The 19,406-nt window shown below is 39.8% G+C and overlaps 1 protein-coding gene across 1 annotated transcript; it reads left to right on the top strand.

Annotated features, from left to right (window-relative positions):
* Positions 1–908: 908 nt before the first annotated feature.
* On the top strand, positions 909–1,847 carry Olfr828 (olfactory receptor 828). Its single transcript, NM_146605.1, has one exon. The coding sequence runs from the start codon at positions 909–911 to the stop codon at positions 1,845–1,847; it is 939 nt and encodes a 312-aa protein (NP_666816.1).
* The last annotated feature ends 17,559 nt before the right edge of the window (positions 1,848–19,406 follow it).

Genomic DNA, 19,406 nt, shown 5'->3' with positions numbered 1-19,406 from the left:
TACTCCTAAAATCCAATTCCCAACCCCACCTCCAAGTCTAATCCCTGACTCTGTAACTCAAAATACTCTGTGGTCTCCCTTTCTTATCTGACAAAACTTCTATTGTATCACAAACACTTTCCCCTCTGCCCTTCCTTTCACCAACTCATTCTAACATACCAACTTCCAACAATACCAAGCATTTGAAATTTTTAATAGAACGTGGAGATCATAGTTATAATCCAAGAATATTGATTTTGTGTACTTCAGATACAGAAACATTGGTTAAAAAGTCAATTGCACAACAATTAATTAACTTATAACCCTGACTCTTCCAATCACTGTCCGTCTTTTTTCATGTTAACAAGGAAATCTTAGATTTCCTAAAGGCATAATCAGGTAAATGGGGTGAATACATGAAATAATAATTTGATATAATAACATCATGTCTGAGAAGCAAGCCAATATTTGATAAACATTTTATACTTATGTATTCATACTTTTAAACTTTTCTTTCTATAGTTTAATTATCGGGTATTTCTAATTTAAAATTCATTTTATTCTAATATGTTTAAACCTAATGCTCAGAACAATTAAAAAACAAGTTAATTTATAAAAATTAATAAATCATATAAAAACAAGATTGGAACGAAATGATGGAGAGACTAGCAGAAGAAAACAAAACAAAATACATCAGACTTTAAAACTCAGATGAAAAAGATTTTTTCATAAATGCATGCTTACTCATGATTCATTTTATAACAAAACCACCTGAAGTATGATTTAAACTGTAGGATAAAAAACATAATATTAATAGTTAATAAGGAGTATAAGAGAAAACAGACTTATATTTCTAACATTATTATAAGTGCTACTCTTTGCCACTACATTTGGTTTCTCTCCATATTTCCACCAGATTCACCCATAAAATGGAATCTAAAAACCAAACAGATGTTTCAGAATTCTTTCTTATGGGAATAACAGATGATATAGCACTGAAGCCCCTCATCTTCAGCATGTTCACCTCCATGTACTTGATCACCATCTTGGGAAATCTGCTCATCATTCTAACTGTCTGTTCTGACTCCCATCTCCAAACACCCATGTACATATTTCTCTCTAATCTATCCTTTAATGATATCTGCTTAAGCACAACCATAATTCCAAAGACATTGGTGAACATTCATGCACAGGATCAGAGCATCACATATACTAGCTGTCTTACACAAATCTGCTTTACCTTGCTTTTTTGTAGTTTTGAAAGTTGTCTTCTTTCAGTAATGGCATATGACCGCTATGTTGCCATATGTCATCCCCTGAACTACACAACGATCATGAATCCTCAAACCTGTGGTCTGCTAATTCTATTATCTCTAATCATAAGTCTTGTGAATAGTGGGTTGCTTGGACTGATGGTGTTGCGGTTGTCCTTCTGCACAAACTTAGAAATCCCCCTATTTTTCTGTGAACTTGCTCAAGTCATCAAGCTAGCTTGTTCTGACACCCTAGTAAATTATATTCTGATATATCTTGCAACAATCATACTTAATGGCATTCCAATCTCTGGAATAATTTTCTCTTATACTCAAATTGCCTCATCTGTTTTGAGAATGTCTTCAGTGAAAGGAAAGTATAAAGCAATTTCTACCTGTGGGTCTCATCTTTCAGTGGTTTCATTATTCTATGGTACAGCATTGGGTGTTTATATTAGCTCTTCATTCACTACCTCAGTCACAAATACTGCATTTGCTTATGTGATGTGTACATTGGTCCCACAAATGTTGAATCCCTTTATATATAGCTTGAGGAACAGAGACATGGAGGTAGCCTTGAGGAAGCACATCAATAGGGCAATGTGTTTACTCTGATGAGACATTTGCTGTAGACTTGGATTTCTGAACTAAACCAAGGGGGAAGGATTCTTAATCAGAACAAACATTTGTCTTTTTATTATTATAATCTTTTTAAATTCACAAATAACTTACAATCTAAAATTATATTCTGTGGTTTTCTTTCTTTTCTAGAGCTCTAGAAATATCTCATGATTGAATAATTACTTTGACTATCTGAGAACAATTTGCTTGATTATATCATAGAATAAAATCTTTGCTTAAGTGTCATAGTTTTAGCAATGATGTCAAAGAACAATACAGAAATATCAATGTATTGACAGCAATGATACAGACATAAAAGGTTAATTTGACATTTAATTTTTTTCATAAAATATATTATGTTCATTTATATATAAACTTAATATTTAACACTCATAACTTGCTTTTGTTAAAAATTTCAAATATTTGTTGTGAAAACTACAATTAATTGTGACCAGCTTCTATAATACTGCTATTCAATAGGACAGTAGATATTAACTCTCCCACAAACTGCACACAAAATCAATTTAAATTTTTCCTCATGTGATTTGTAGTTATAGCTTATTTGCCTTGAAAATACCTATATTTTGTTTAAGAAAACTGAAAAATACATGACATTTTTTCCTGAAATGTTTTTGTTGTTGCATTTCTCACTGCATTCTGGGTAGATAGGTGTTTCTGTTTGATTGTTTGAGTTCTAGATGTTGCTGTTGTTTTTCATCTTTCAACAAAATGACAATAAGGTGTGCTTAGTTCTATTATGCCCCACAGATCAGAAGCAGTTTTACAGTGTTACCTACTTATACAGTTTTTCAGTACAGTGGTCAGTAACCAGCAGTATTCCCTAGAAAAGTTCTTAGCTATATCTTATGTTGGTTCAACAACAGTATACAAAGAAATGGACTGTTTACCTCTAAGGCAAAAGAAATTAAAAATGGAGACAACATGCAGGGCAGTGGACACCGGGGGAATAAAGGCGGTGGGGGAAAACCAGTGTCCCACCAGAGTTCCAGTGCTCTGGGCAGGCAGATGCAGAACTGCTGCACACTTTCTATGAAGCACCAGGTGGGTGTCTGGCTGTGGGAAGCCGCTAAACCCCAGCTCAATGGGTGGTGGACAAGGGGCAGTCCTAGGTACCAGGTTCTCAGCCTCAGGCATCTCAGACAGTTCTGGACATGAAGGAAGAGCTGAGAACAGAATAGGGACCCCCGGGGTGGCTCAGTCAGCCCCAGGGCAGAAGGAATTAGAGGGCAGGGGGAGAGGGGCCACTAGATGGTTCTCATGCCAGCAAGAGTCCTTGGTCCAGTGGCTAGAACAGAGGAAGGCCTTCTGGTGAGAGGACAGATGTGGCTTGTTAGGGGAAAGTCTATCCTATCATTCAAGCACAACAGGCTTTGATGAACAGAGACAGTCTATGGTTTTAGAGCTTTATTGTAAAAAGGCAGGGAGAAAGAGAGAAGGTAGAAAGAAAGAAAGAGAGAGAGAGGCCGGCCATGGCCAGGTTGGGGGCGGGGAGGAAAAGAGAGAGAGAAGAGGGTAGAGAGTAAGAACGGTGAGAGCTTAAAGAGAACGAGGCAGAGCCAAGCAGCCTCTTTTATAGTGGGTTGGGCTATAAGGTAACTGTGGGGACTAGCATGTCTGCTTATAATCAGGTAACTGTGGGGGTGGAGTCTAGCCAGAATACCAGAAGCTTGGGACATTGTCTGAGTGACTGATAGTCACATACATCTCCTGTCAGTGCTGTTTGGGGGTGGGGGGCTGTAACTTCGACAGGAGCCAGGGGTCCAAGAGACATGGTCTCCTTCCATCACATGTAGGCGGAAATCATCACCCATCGAGTCTCTCGGGGTTCAAGACCTATGCTCAACTGGAGAACAGGCTGTCTGTGTGCAGCCCACTGCCCTACAGCTACATGCTTAAATTCCTAGAAGATACCTGTGTCCCCAAGCTATGCCTACCCTCGGTTTTTGTACAATGACAGGATCAAACAAAGAGCTAATGTTGAGTGAATTTGAAATACCAATTGGTAGATGAGGCACCCAAACAGGCTTCCCTGTGTGAATACATAGCCAAGCCCTGTAGTCTCCAACCATTATCTCCACAGAATTTTTAATTTTATCTTCCTTGTATCCCCAGAGTCCCCACATATAACCAAAAAGAAGAAGAACAACTAATGAAGAGGTTAATAAAAATCCTGATATTTCCACAGATAGGAAAATAATAATTCCACAGATGACAGCTTCCAGCCTAGGCCCACAAGCTCATGAAGTAATTAATCTGGAAAAAAAACTGCCCTACTAGAATTACTACAAAAATATGTGTTAGTGTCAACATTACCTACACTTATCCAACAAGCTAGCAAGGACAGTTTGGAGTCTGCTTGGAACAATCACAATTAGGGGAACAAGAGTCCAATGCTGATATAGAAAAATGGGTTCTATCCATCTATAAGTAGACATTCAACCCATCAGAAGGTACTAATACTTACTAGTTAAGGTTTGTACTTTTCAGAGTGTATAGATGTTTTTTCTACAACACAGACAATTAACTTTGAACTTGCACACATAGTAATATCCCAATCCTTAAGCCAGGTGAAGAAAATAAAGACTTTAAAAATAGTACTCCCCAAATATTGTCCTAAAACAGAACTCCATTGGCCAGAATTTTCCTGTTTGTATTGTGTAGATCATGCTTTATACCCTATAATTATAGTTAATCTTTTTTGAGATCATGTTTAGCCATCCATTTCCACATCTTTCAAAGGAGTCAATATACATCCTAGACTCTAGGATCTGAAGTATGGATACATGTGTATCCAGTGTTTCTTGAAAATGGTGGCTGACACTTCATAAAAATTTGACCAAACTTTACCAGACCCCCAGAATTTAAAGTTGCAGCTATCATGGTATTGATACACCACATCCACACTCTGGCCTCTATGGATCCAAGTCAAGAGTGGTCATAGAGAATTCATCTAGACCTACCTCTAGAAGTTCACGTTCTTGAAATAAACTAAAAAATGATAAGGAAAGCTGAGTTTCTACCAAGTCTCCTCATGCCCTTCCTGACTCTGCTGATATGCATCAAAGCTATTCTTTATGTAGCTTCTCCAATTCTGTTAATTAAATTTTCCTAACTTACAGAAACTAATGGCTATCACCATATAAGAAACTTACAGAACACCAAATACATTGAACCAAAAAATTAAAATATTTCCACCACATAAAATCAAAACACTAATGGCTCTTCAGGGCTATACCTGCATTTGCACCTGTGGCAGATTAGCATGCCTGCCCTCTCCACCATATACCACAGCCTGCTTGTCTCCCAGAAGGTATGCCCTAAAAAGGAACACAGGAAGACTTCTATAACCAGAGACACCAGAGGCCTGCTCTAACCATGGACACAGGAGATCTGTCCTAACCAACAACAGCACTACCTACATCCAAAAATTCCTGCTCCAATGCAGGTCACAATGCTCTACCTGCCTCCATGGAGGTCAGCTCTAATCTATGACACGCAGGTCAGTTAAAACCAGAGATAACCAAATGGTGAAAAGCTAGTCCAAGAACATAATGGACAGAATCCAATATAATTTGGCACCATCATAATGCATTTCTCGAACCACAACAAGACATGGACAAGCTAACACTCCTGAAGAGCAAGATTCTGACATAAAATCCTGTCTCATGAAGATGATAGAGGTCTTTAAGGAGGACATAATAGCTCCCTTAAATAAATACAGGAAAACACAGGCAAATAGGTAGAATCCCTTAAAGAGGAAACAAATCCCATAAAGAAACACAGGAAAATATAATCAAACAGGCAAAGGAATTGACCAAAACTGTTTAAGACCTAAAAATAGAAATGAGGGACATTTTGGAACACTAGAAAAGACCCAACATGAGAATAGATTTTCTCCCCAGTTTCTCACTAAGGTCGGTTTACTAAGGAGAACACAGACCACAGAAGCAGCAGAGCTTCTGGGACATGGTCCTTTGGGCCTACATCTGCAGCCAAGAGGTGAAGCTGACCCTCAGTCCTCTGTGTACCTTTCCTACCAGAAGAGAGCTTGGCTTCAGGGAGTGCTCTAACCCCAGGACTCAGGAGAGATCGCCATTTTCTCTCTGGTGACTCTCTATGGTTGGTCCACTCAGGAGTGCACAGGTTGCAGAAGCAGCAGAACAGCTGGGACAGGGCCCTACGGGTCTACATTGCAGCCAGGAGGTAGGGCTATTCTGTAGCCTTCTGTAAGCTGGTCTCCAGGAGGGATGACACAAGCTTAGAGACTCACATGTGGAACAAGCACCAGCCACAGACAGCAAGAACATATAACACCAAACATTACCAGATGTGAAAGGTAAACATAAGAATCTTACCGACAGAAACCAAGATTACTTGGCATCATCAAAACCCAGTACTCTCACCACATCCAGTCATGAATACCCCAACACACTGGTAAAGCAAGATTTGGATATAAAATCGTATCTCAGGATGCTGGTAGAGGATTTTAAAAAGGGCATTAATAGTTCCCTTAAAGGAATACAAGAGAACACATCCAAACAGATCAAAGCCTTTAAAGAGGAAACACAAAATTCCCATTAAAAAATTACAGAAGAACACAGGTAGAGAGGTAAACAGAAGCACTTAAAGGAGAAACACAAAAATCCCTTAAAGAATTAATGGAAAACACAACCAAACAGGTGAAGGAAGTGAACAAAACCTTTAAGAATCTAAAAAATGGAAGTAGAAACAATAAAGAAAACCAAAAGGGAGACAATTCTGGATATAGAAATCCTAGGAAAGAAATCAGGAACCTCTGGATGGTCCATCCTTTAATCTCAGATCCAAACTTTGTCTACGCAACTCCTTCCATAGTTATTTTATTCCATATACAATGGAGGAATGAAGTATCCACTCATTAGTCTTCCTTATTCATGATTTACTTGTGTTCTGCAAATTGTATCTTGGGTGTTCTAAGTTTCTGGGCTAATATCCACTTATCAGTGAGTGAGTATCAAGTGAGTTATTTTGTGATTGGGTTACCCACTCAGGATAATATCTTCCAGATCCATCCATTTGCCAAAGAATTTCATAAATTCATGGTTTTTAACAGCTGAGCAGTGGTCCATTGTGAAAATGTACCACATTTTCTGTAACCATTCCTCTGTTGAGGGGCATCTGGGTTCTTTCCAGCTTCTGGCTATTATAAATAAGTGGATTAAGGAACTCGACATAAAACCAGAGACACTGAAACTAATAGAGGAGAAAGTAGGGAAAAGCCTTGACGATATGGGTACAGGGGAAACGTTCCTGAATAGAACAGCAATGGCTTGTGCTTTAAGATTGAGAATCGAGAAATGGGACCTCATAAAGTTGCAAAGCTTCTGCAAGGCAAAAGACACCGTCAACAAGAAAAAAGACCACCAACAGATTGGGAAAGGATCTTTACCTATCCTAAATCAGATAGAGGACTAATATCCAATATATATAAAGAACTCAAGAAGGTGGGCTCCAGAAAATCAAATAACCCCATTAAAAATGGGGCTCAGAACTGAACAAAGAATTCTCACCTGAGGAATACAGAATGGCTGAGAAGCACCTGAAAAAATGTTCAACATCCTTAATCATGAGGGAAATGCATATCAAAACAACCCTGAGATTCCACCTCACAACAGTCAGAATGGCTAAGATCAAAAATTCAGGTGACAGCAGATGCTGGCAAGGATGTGGAGAAAGAGGAACATTCCTCCATTGTTGGTGGGATTGCAAGCTTGTACAACCACTCTGGAAATCAGTCTGGCGGTTCCTCAGAAAATTGGACATAGTACTACCGGAGGATCCAGCAATACCTCTCCTGGGCATATATCCAGAAGATGTCCCAACCGGTAAGAAGGACACATGTTCCTCTATGTTCATAGCAGCCTTATTTATAATAGCCAGAAGCTGGAAAGAACCCAGATGCCCCTCAACAGAGGAATGGATACAGAAAATGTGGTACATTTACACAATGGAGTACTACTCAGCTATTAAAAAAATAAATTTATGAAATTCCTAGGCAAATGGATGGACCTGGAGGGCATCATCCTGAGTGAGGTAACCCAATCACAAAGGAACTAACACAATATGTACTCACTGATAAGTGGATATTAGCCCAGAAACTTAGGATACCCAAGATATAAGATACAATTTGCTAAACACATGAAACTCAAGAAGAACGAAGACCAAAGTGTGGACACTTTGCCCCTTCTTAGAACTGGGAACAAAACACCCATGGAAGAAATTACAGAGATAAAGTTTCGAGCTGTGACGAAAGGATGGACCATCTAGAGACTGCCATATCCAGGGATCCATCCCATAATCAGCTTCCAAACTCTGACACCATTGCACACACTAGCAAGATTTTGCTGAAAGGACCCAGATAGAGCTCTCTCTTGTGAGATTATGCCGGGGCCTAGCAAACACAGAAGTGGATGCTCACAGTCAGCTATTGGATGGATCACAGGGCTCCCAATGGAGGAGCTAGAGAAAGTACCCAAGGAGCTAAAGGGATCTGCAACCCTATATATAGAACAACATTATGAACTAACCAGTACCCCTGAGCTCTTGACTCTAGCTGCATATGGATCAAAAGATGGCCTAGTCGGCCATCACTGGAAAGAGAGGCCCATTGGACTTGCAAACTTTATATGCCCCAGTACAGGGGAATGCCAGGGCCAAAAAGTGGGAGTGGGTGGTTAGGGGAGTGGTGGGGGGAGTGTATGGGGGACTTTTGGGATAGCATTGGAAATGTAAATGAAGAAAATACCTAATAAAAATTAAAAAAAAAGAAGAATGAAGATTTTCAACTTAAAGGGCCAGTAGATATCCTTAACAAAATTATAAAACAAAACTTTCCTAACCTAAATAAAGAGATGCACATAAACAGAACTCCAAATACACTGGACCAGAAAAGAAATTCCTCCCAAAACATAACTATCTAAACAACAAATGCACTAAACAAAGATAGAAGATTAAAATCAGTAAGGGAAAAAGGTCAAGTAACATATATATAAAGACAGACCTATTAGAATTACACCAGACTTCTCACCAGAGACTATGAAAGCCAGAAGATCCTGGACAGATGTCATATAGACCCTAAGAGAAAACAAATGCCAGCTAAGGCTACTATATCCAGCAAAACTCTCAATTACCATAGATAGAGAAACCAAAGTATTCCATGACAAAACCAAATTCACACAGTATTTTTCCACGAATCTTTCCCTTCACAGGATAATATAGGGAAAACTCCAACACAAGGAGGGAAACGACACCATAGGAAAAGCAAGAAAGTAATCTTTTAAAAAACCTAAAAGAAGATAGCCACATGAAAAAAATTCCACTTTTAACAACAAAAATAACAGGAAGCAACAATGACTTTTTCTTAATAACTCTTAGTATCAATGGACTCAATGCTCCAATAAAAAAGGCATATAGCCTAACAGAATGGATATGTAAACAGGACACAACATTTTGCTGCATATAGGACACACCTAAGGAACAAAGACAGACACTTCCTCAGAGGAAAAGGCTGGAAAACAATTTTCCAACCATATGGTCCCAAGAAACAAACTGGAATACTCATTCTAATATCAAATAAAATAAACTTTCAAGCTAAATTTATCAAAAAAGACAAGGAGGGACACTCCATACTCATCCAAGGTAAAATCTACCAAGATGAACTCTCAATTCCGAACATCTATGCTCCAAATGCAAGGGCAGCCACATTCATTAAAGAGACTTTAGTAAAGCTTAAAGCACACATTGTACCACATACAATAATAGCTGGAAACTTCAAGACTCCACTCCCATCAATGGACAGATCCTGGAAACAGAAGCTAAACAGAGACACCATGAAACTAACAGAAGTTATGAAACAAATGGATTTAACAGATATCTATAGAACATTTTATCCCAAAACAAAAGGATATACCTTCTTCTCAGCACCTTATGTTAACTTCTCCAAAATTAACCAAATAATTGGTTAAAAAACAAGCCTCAACAAATACAAAAATACTAAAATAATCCCATGCATCCTATCAGATCATCACGGACTAATGCTGAACTTCAATAACAACATAAATAATACAAACCCAACATTCATGTGGAAGCTAGACAACACACTACTCAATGATAACTTGGTTAAGGAAGACATAAAGAAAGAAATTAAAGACTTTAATGAAAAGAGTTAATTATTTAATTTAATTTAATTTAAGAGTTTAATAAAAATGAAGCCATAACATACCCAGCAATGAAAGCAGTTCGAAGAGGAAAAGTCATACTTCTGAGTGCCTCCAAAGAGAAACTGGAGAGAAAATACACTAGCAGCTTGACAGCACAAATAAAAGCTATAGAACAAAAGGAAGCAAATTCACCAGGAAGGAATAGACAGCAGGAAATAAACTCAGGACTGAAATCAACCAAGAGGAAACAAAAAGAACTATAAAAAGAATCAACCAAACCAGAAGCAGGTTCCTTGGAAAAATCAACAAGATATATAAACCCTTAGCCAGACTAACTGGAGGGCACAGAGATAGTATCCTAATTAACAAAATCAGAAAAGAAAAGGTAGGTATAACAACAGAACCTGAGGAAATCCAAAAAAATCATCAGATCCTACTACAGAAGCCTATGCTCAACAAAACAGGAAAACCTGGATGAAATGGACAAATTTCTAGACAGATTTCAGGTACCAAAGTTAAATCAGGATCAGATTAACAATCTGAAAAGTCCCACATCCTGTAAAGAAATAGAAACAATCATTAATAGTCTCCTAGCAAAAAAAGGCCAGGACCAGGTGGGTTTAGTGCAGAGGTCCCTCAGACTTTCAAAGAAGATCTAATTACAATGCTTCTCAAACGACTCCACAATATAGAAACAGAAGATACTCTACCCAATTCATTCTAAAAGCCACAATTACTCTGATACCTAAACCACATAAAGACCCAACAAAGATAGAGAACTTCAGACCAATTTCCCTTATGAATATCGATGCAAAAATACTCAATAAAATCCTTGCAAACCGAATCCGAGAACACATCAAAACAATCATCCATCATGACCAAATAGGCTTCATCCCAGGGATGCAGGGATGGTTTAATGTACGGAAATCCAACAACGTAATCACTATGTAAACAAACTCAAAGACAAAAACCACATGGTCATCTCATTAGATGCAGAGAAAGCATTTGACAAAATCCAATACCCATTCATGATAAAAGTCTTGGAAAGATCAGGAATTCAAGGCCCATACCTAAAGATAATAAAAGCAATCTACAGCAAACCAGTAGCCAACATCAAAGTAAATGGAGAGAAGCTGGAAGCAATCCCACTAAAATCATGGACTAGAATAAGGCTGCCCACTTCCTCCCTACCTATTCAATATAATACTTGAAGTCCTAGCCAGAGCAATTAGACAATGAAAGGAGGTCAGAGGAAACAAATTGGAAAGGAAGAAGTCAAAAATATCACTATTTGCAGATGATATGATAGTATATATAAGTGACCCTAAAAATTCCAGCAGAGAACTCCTAAACCTGATATCAGCTTCAGTGTAGTAGCTGGATGTAAAATTAACTTAAACAAATCAGTGGGCTTTTTCTACACAAAGGATAAACAGGCTGAGAAAGAAATTAGGGAAACAACACCTTTCACAATAATCACAAATAATATAAAATACCTTGGTGTGACTCGAACTAAGGAAGTGAAAGATCTGTATGATAAGAACTTCAAGTCTCTGAAGAAAAAACTCAAAAATATCTCAGATGGAAAGATCTCCCATGCTCATTGGTTGGCAGGATCAATATAGTGAAAATGGTTCTCTTGCCAAAAGCAATCTACAGATTCAATGCAATCCCATCAAAACTCCAACTCAATTCTTCACTGAGTTAGAAAGGGTAATTTGCAAATTCATCTGGAAAAAAAAACATAAACAAAAACGCAGGATAGCAAAAACTCTTTTCAACAATAAAAGAACCTCTGGTGGAATCACCATGCCTGACCTAAAGCTGTACTACAGAGCAATTGTGATAAAAACTGCATGGTACTGGTATAGTGACAGACAGGTAGACCAATGGAATAGAATTGCAGACCCAGAAATGAACCCACACACCTATGGTCACTTGATCTTTGACAATGGAGGTAAAACCTTCCAGGGGAAAAAAGCCAGCCTTTTCAACAAATGGTGCTGGCACAACTGGCAGTTATCATGTAGAAGAATTCGAATCGATCCATTCTTATCTCCTTGTACAAAGCTCAAGTGTAAGGGGATCAAGAAACTCCACATAAAACCAGAGACACTAAAACGTATAGAGGAGAAAGTGGGGGAAAGCCTCGAAGATATGGGCACAGGGGAAAAATCCATGAATAGGACAGCAATGGCTTCTGGTGAACGAATTCATGAAATCATTAGGCAAATGGTTGGAACTTGAAAATATCATCTTGAGTGAGGTAACCCAATCACAAAAGAACACATATCGTATGCACTCACTGTAAGGCCCAAGATGCAATTCACAGACCACCTGAAGCTCAATAACATGGAAGACCAATGTGTGGGTGCTTGGTCCTTCTTAGAAGGGGGAACAAACTACTCACTGGAGGAAATACAGACAAAGGTGGAGCAGAGACTGAAGAAAAGCCATCTATAGACTGCCCCAACCTGGGGATTCATCCCATATATAGTCACCCAGTGCAGACACTATTGTGGATGCCAAGAAGTGCATGCTGACAGGAGCCTGATATAGCTGTCTCCTGAGAAGTCCTGCCAGAACCTGACAAATACAGAGGGGGATGCTTGCAGCTAATCATAGGACTGAGCATGGGGTCCCTAATGGAGGAGTTAGAGAAAGGACTGAAGAAGCTGAAGGGTCAACCCCATAGGAAGAACAATAATATCAACCAACCAGACACCCCCCCCAGAGCTACCAGAAACTAAACCACCCCACAAGAAGTGCACATGGTGTAACCCATGTCTCCACCCACATATGTAGTAGAGGCAGACCTTGCCAGGCATCAATGATGAAAGAGGGCCTTGGTCCTGTGAAGGCTGGCTGCTCCAGTGAAGGTTAATGCAAGGGTAGGAATACAGGAGCAGGTGGGAGAATACCCTCATATTAGCAGAGGGAGAGGGGATGGTATAGGGGCTTCCTGGAAGGGAAACAGGAAAAGGGTTTAAAATTTGGAATGTAAATGTAAATAAGGAAAATATCCAATAAAAAAAAAGAAAGAAAGAACATGGCCATCTTTTCTGGTCCATTTATCATTTGTATAAAGAAGAGCTACTGATGTATTTTTTGTATATAACACTCTGCCTACATACCTTGGATAAAGCCTACTTGACCATGGTGAATGATGTATTTGATGTGTTCTTAGTTTCAGTTTGTGCATATTTTTCAGAGTATTTTTGGGTCATTTTTCAGTAAGAGTTTCAGCTTGATTTCAGCCCTGATTTTGATTATTTCCTGCTTTTTATTCATCTTTTGTGTGATTTCTTATTTTTTCCTACAACTTTCAGATGTACTTCTAGATTGATGGTATAAGAAGTTTCTAACTTCATTTAGTGCTATCAACTTTTCTCTTTGCACTGCTTTCATTGTGTCCCATAAATAGCATATGTTGTGCCTTCTTTCTCATTGAATTATAGAAAATCATTAATTTCTTTTTTCATTTATTACTACTCCTGGGCATACACCCAAAAGTTGCTCTACCATACTACAAGGAACCTTGCTCAACCATGCTCTTAGCAGCTTTATACATAATAACCAGAAACTGGAAACCACATAGATGACCTTCAGTTGAAAAATGAATAAAGAAAATGTGGTATGTCTACACAATACTACTCAGCTATTAAAAACAAAGATATCATAAATTTTAAAAGTAAATGGATGAATCTTGAGAATATCCCTGCGTGAGGTAATCCCATCCGAAAAGGACATGTACTGTATCACCTCACTTACAAGAGGGTATTAGCTATGAAATCCAGGTTAAATTCTACACTCCACAGACCAAAAGAAGAAAAGCAAGAAAGAAGGCACAAGCAAGAATGCTTGAATTTCACTTAGAATGGGGAATAAAATAGTCATGAAAGGCAGATGGAGGGATAAAACTGGGAGAGAAAAAGGATAGGGGGGAGAATAGGGGAGGAATTTAGGATCATGTATGAGGAAGGACAGAAGAGAGATGGCCAGATAGCCTTGAAAATGAATTGAAATCTCAAACTGATGGGGATAAGCATGTGGGGGGCATCTTCGGGATGTGACAGAGATCTGGGTTAAGGGAGACACCCAAGAATCAATGGGGTGACCTTATCTGTTACTCACTATTTTGCAGATATAAAACCTGAAAAGTCCACCTCATATAGCCAAACAATAACACAAGTGGAGTGACAGAAGGACCAACCAACTCACAAAACTTTTACCTCCACATTTATCCTCTTTATGAGAATTGAGGGAATGGCTAATCAATAACTGGCCCAACTTGAGACCCATTGTATGGGCAAGCACACTACTCTTTTATGGTGGCTTGCAGATAGGAGTGTAGCATGACTGTTCTCTGATAGGCTTCAGCTATCAGCTAACTCAGATGGATACAGGCATCCCCAGCCAAGGAACAGATTAAATTTAGGGACTCTGATGAAAGAATTGTGGTCCTGAAAGGGATAGGATCTCCACAGGAAGACCAACAGTGTCAGCTAACCTGTACCCTTGGGGTTCTGAATGTCAGAACCTCCAACCAAAAAAACTTACACTGGCTTGGCATATGCCCCATGCACATATGTTGCAGATGCCCAGCTTGGTCTTCATGTGAGTTCTAACAATTGGAGCAGGGGCTATCCAAAAAGCTGTTGCCTGTTCCTCCAGTTGGGCTGCCTTGACTGGCCTTAGTAGGAGAGGAAGTTCCTATCCCGAAAGAAACTTGAGGTGCCTGTGTAGGAGGATACACAGGGGACCCCTACTGACACAGAGAAGTGGGCCTGGGGAAAGGATCATGGCAGACAGCAGTGAGAAGAATGTAAAATGAATAAGTAAAAAATAAACTAAATCTTTAAAAAGACATCATGAATTTTTGCAAGCAAATGGATCAATCTTGATGTCTTAGTCAGGGTTTCTATTCCTGGACAAAACTACATGACCAAGAAGCAAGTTGGGGAAGAAAGGGTTTATTCAGGTTACACTTCCATACTGCTGTTCATCACCAAGGAAGTCAGGACTGGAACTCAAGCAGGTCAGAATGTAGGAGCTGATGCACAGGCCGTGGAGAGATGTTCCTTACTGGCTTGCTTCCCCTGGCTTGCTCAGCCTGCTCTCTTATAGAACCAAGACTACTAGCCCAGAGATGGCACCACCCACAAGGGGACCTCCCCACTTGATCACTAATTGAGAAAATGCCTTGCAGCTGGATCTTGTGGAGGCATTTCCCCAACTGAAACTCATTTCTCTGTGATAACTCCAGCCTATATCAAGTTGACACAAAACTAGCCAGTACAATTGACCCTTGTCAACTTGACACACAAACACATTGCTAGTAAGCCTCAATCTGTATGTTCTTATTCACCTCCCAAGATCTAAATAACGTTAAAAGTCCCACAGTCTTTACATATTAAAAGTTCAATCCCTTTAAAATGTTCAATATCTTTTAAAATCCAAAGTCTTTTTACAATTAAAAGTCTCTTAACTGTGGGATCCACTAAAATATTTCTTCCATCAAGAGGGAAAATTATCAGGGCACAGTCACAGTTAAAGCAAAAGTCAGTCTCCAACCATCCAATGTCTGGGATCCAACTCACGATCTTCTGGGCTTCTCCACGGGCTTCTGTCACTTCTCCAGCCATTCCCTTTGTAGTACACACGTTGTCTTCTAGGCTCCAGCCGCCTGTACTCCACTGCTGCTACTGTTCTTGGTGGCCATCTCATGGTACTGGCATCTCAAAAACACTGCATGTACCCTTCAGTCCTGGGCCATCAATTGCAACTGAGGCTGCACTTTCACCAATGGCCTTCCATGGCTTCTCACAGTGCTGAGCCTCAGCTGCTCTGTGTGACCCCTTCATGCCTTCAAAACCAGTACCACCTGGGTAAATCTTACATATTACTAAGTCTAGCCACAGCACAAGGTACAACCTTGGCTCTATCTGGAACACAGCCTCTGTGCTCTCAGAAAACACTTCCCAGAAAATGTCACCTCAATGATGTTGGTCTCTTCTTAATCACCGCCAATTTCTTAGATCCAGCTAACCAACATCAATAGTCCCAGTAATACAAAGGTTTCGCTTTAGTGGTTCTGGCATCTTGTTAATCACAGCTGATTCTTCAGCCCCAGCTAACCAGAACCACAGAATCTTAACAATCCAAAATAGCAATGGCCCTGAGAAGAGTCTTTAATCTTCCCTCTGGAATTTCATATGCCAGGCCTCCATCTTCTACACTGTTGTCAACATTATCTTCCAAGCTCCCACACAACTTCCCACAGAGTTCTTAACACCGAATAGATCTTCTAGCCCAAAGTTCCAAAGTCCTTCCACAGTCCTCCCCAAAACATGGTCAGGTTGTCACAGAAATACCCCACTATGCTGGTACCAATTTGTCATAGTCAGAGTTTCTATTCCTGCACAAACATCAAGACCAAGAAGCAGTTGGGGAGGAAAGGGTTTATTCAGGTTACACTTCCATACTGCTGTTCATCACCAAGGAAGTCAGGACTGGAACTCAAGCAGGTCAGAATGTAGGAGCTGATGCACAGGCTGTGGAGAGATGTTCCTTACTGGCTTGCTTCCCCTGGCTTGCTCAGCCTGCTCTCTTATAGAACCAAGACTACCTGCCTAGAGATGGCACCACCCATAAGGGGAGTCCAACCTTGATCACTAATTGAGAAAATGCCTTGCAGCTGGATCTCGTGGAGGCATTTCCCCAACTGAAACTCCTTTCTCTGTGATAACTCCAGTCTGTGTCAAGTTGACACAAAATTAGCCAGTACACTTGAGAATACCTTTCTGAGTAAGATAACCCATACCCAAAAGGACATGCACAATATATACTCATTTATATGTGGATATTAGCCATAAAATACAAGATAAACATACTATTCTCCACACACCCAAAGAAGCTAACAAGAAGGAAGGCACAAGTGAGGATTCTTAAATCTCACTAAGATGGAATAAAATAGTCATAAGAGGCACGTGGAAGGAGAGAACTGAGTGGGAAAGGAAATAAGGATTGGAAAGAGGGTGGTTAGTATCATTTGTGGGGAAGGAAAAATAAATGGCCAGATGACCTTGAAAATGAATGAAAATCTGCAACTGACTAGGATCGGGAGGTGGGAGGCACCTCCACAACAAGACAGAGATCTGAGATAAGGGAGAAAAATCATGAATCAATGGTGGTGACCTTAGCTGTGACTCTCAGCATTGGGTTATGGGTCCTGAACAGGCTGCCTCCAGTAACCAGGCCAGAGTACCAGTGAAGTGATAGAGACAACAACCCACCAACAAAACTTTCAACCTAAAATGTAATTTTTTACAAGAAATGCAATGATTTGTGATGAAGAAGCCAAAACCATACAGTGGAAGAAAGTATTTCAATAAATGGTATGTTCTAACTGGCAGTCTGCCTGTAGAAGAATGCAATTTGATCCATATTTATCACCCTGCACAAACCTCAAGTCCAAGTGGATTAAGTACTTCAACATAAAACTGGATAAAATAAATCTATTAGAGGAGAAAGTGGAAAATGGCATTGAGTGCATGGGTACATAAGAAAATTTTCTGAACAGAACACAAATGGCTCAGGCTTTAAGATTAACAACAGATAAATGGGATCTCTTGAAACTGAAAAGCTTCTGTAAGGCAAAGGACACTGTGGAATGGACAAAATGGCACCCTAGAGGTTAAGAAAAGATCTTCAGTAACCCTACACTTGACAGAGGGCTAATAACCAAAACTCAAGCAATAGTACATGCTGGTGACAATGTGGAGAAAGGAGAGCACTCTTCTATTTCTGGTGGGATTGCAAACTTCTACAATGTCTCTGGAAATCAATCAGGCTATTCCTCAAAAATTGGAACAAGTTCTACCTGAAGACCTAGCTTTAATGTTCCTGGGTATATACCCAAAAGATGTTCCACTATATCAGAAAAGCATGTACTGGAATGGAATTGGGGGTGGAGTTCAGTATCAGGTATGGGGAGAGACAGGAGAGTGACCCAGATACCAAGGAAAATGAATGGAAATAGGCAGGTGCCAGAGGTGGGGCATGGGGGGAACAACTAAGAAGTCCACAGACCAAGGATGGAGAAGACTGTCAGGACTCAAGGTGGCTGACCTTAGCCAAAATCCCAATAGTGGGGATATAGAACCTGAAGAGACCATCTCCAGTTGTCAAACAGGACCCACATAGAAGGAGACATCACCTCACCTACAAAACTTTTCACCCAAAACTGCTCCTGTGAAAAAGAAATGCAGGGGGAAAAAAAATAGAGCAGAAACTGAAGGAATGCCTGCACAGTAATCTATCGAACTTGGCACCCATCACATTGGTGGACTGTCAGGGTCCAACCTTGACACAGGATCTGAGTTCTCAACTGGAATCAGAGATATCCGAAAGGCTCAAAATAAATATACACAAACTAATTTTTGGGTTCAAGCTGACAGGCAATTTTTCCAGGCTTAAATTTTCTCTCTCTTCTTTCTCATTCTCTGCTCTTTCTCAGTCATTCACTTGCAGTTTGAGGCTGCACACAGTGCATTTCTCACTCATTCGCTTGCAGTTTGAGGCTGCACACACTGCATTTCTCACTCATTCGCTTGCAGTTTGAGGCTGCACACACTGCATTTCTCACTCATTCGCTTGCAGTTTGAGGCTGCACACACTGCATTTCTCACTCATTCGCTTGCAGTTTGAGGCTGCACACACTGCATTTCTCACTCATTCGCTTGCAGTTTGAGGCTGCACACACTGTATTCTCCTGCATACTCTGCTGTTCTCCTGTGAACTTTTCTTTTCTTGAAAACTCACACTCATACACACCTCTGTGTGTTCCTTTTTCACTCTCACACACACTCTTTACACACATCTCACACACACACACACCAGATGACCTTTCCTTTCACTCACAAACACACTGTCCATACACACCTCACATTCTCTCTTCACTCACTCTTCACATTCCCTCTTCACTCACTTTTCACATTCTCTTCTCATGTTCACTCTCTCTCACTCTTCATTTGTTCTCTACATTTGCCTCGCATGTTCCACACTCGCTCTCTACTTGCTCACTACTTGCTCTCTTGCCTTTCTCTTGCCCCAGTATTTTATTGATACTCCAAAAGCAGGTAAAAATAAAAAGGCATCCTATAGTCATCGTCAAATCAAATTCAAAAGAATAACCATGTCCCACAAAAAATCAAGAATTACAATTGTCCCCTAAAGTTTCAAGATTCCCTATTCCCAGGCTTATAGCCAAAATAATAATGATTGCAAACTTATCATTATTTAAACTTTAACTTATTATACTTCAGAGTTCAGA

Source organism: Mus musculus, chromosome 9 (genome assembly GCF_000001635.26).
Source record: "Mus musculus strain C57BL/6J chromosome 9, GRCm38.p6 C57BL/6J".
Taxonomy (NCBI): Eukaryota; Metazoa; Chordata; class Mammalia; order Rodentia; family Muridae; genus Mus; species Mus musculus.
The sequence above is the reverse complement of the archived record's forward strand: the minus strand, read 5'-3'. Positions and strand labels throughout refer to the sequence as shown.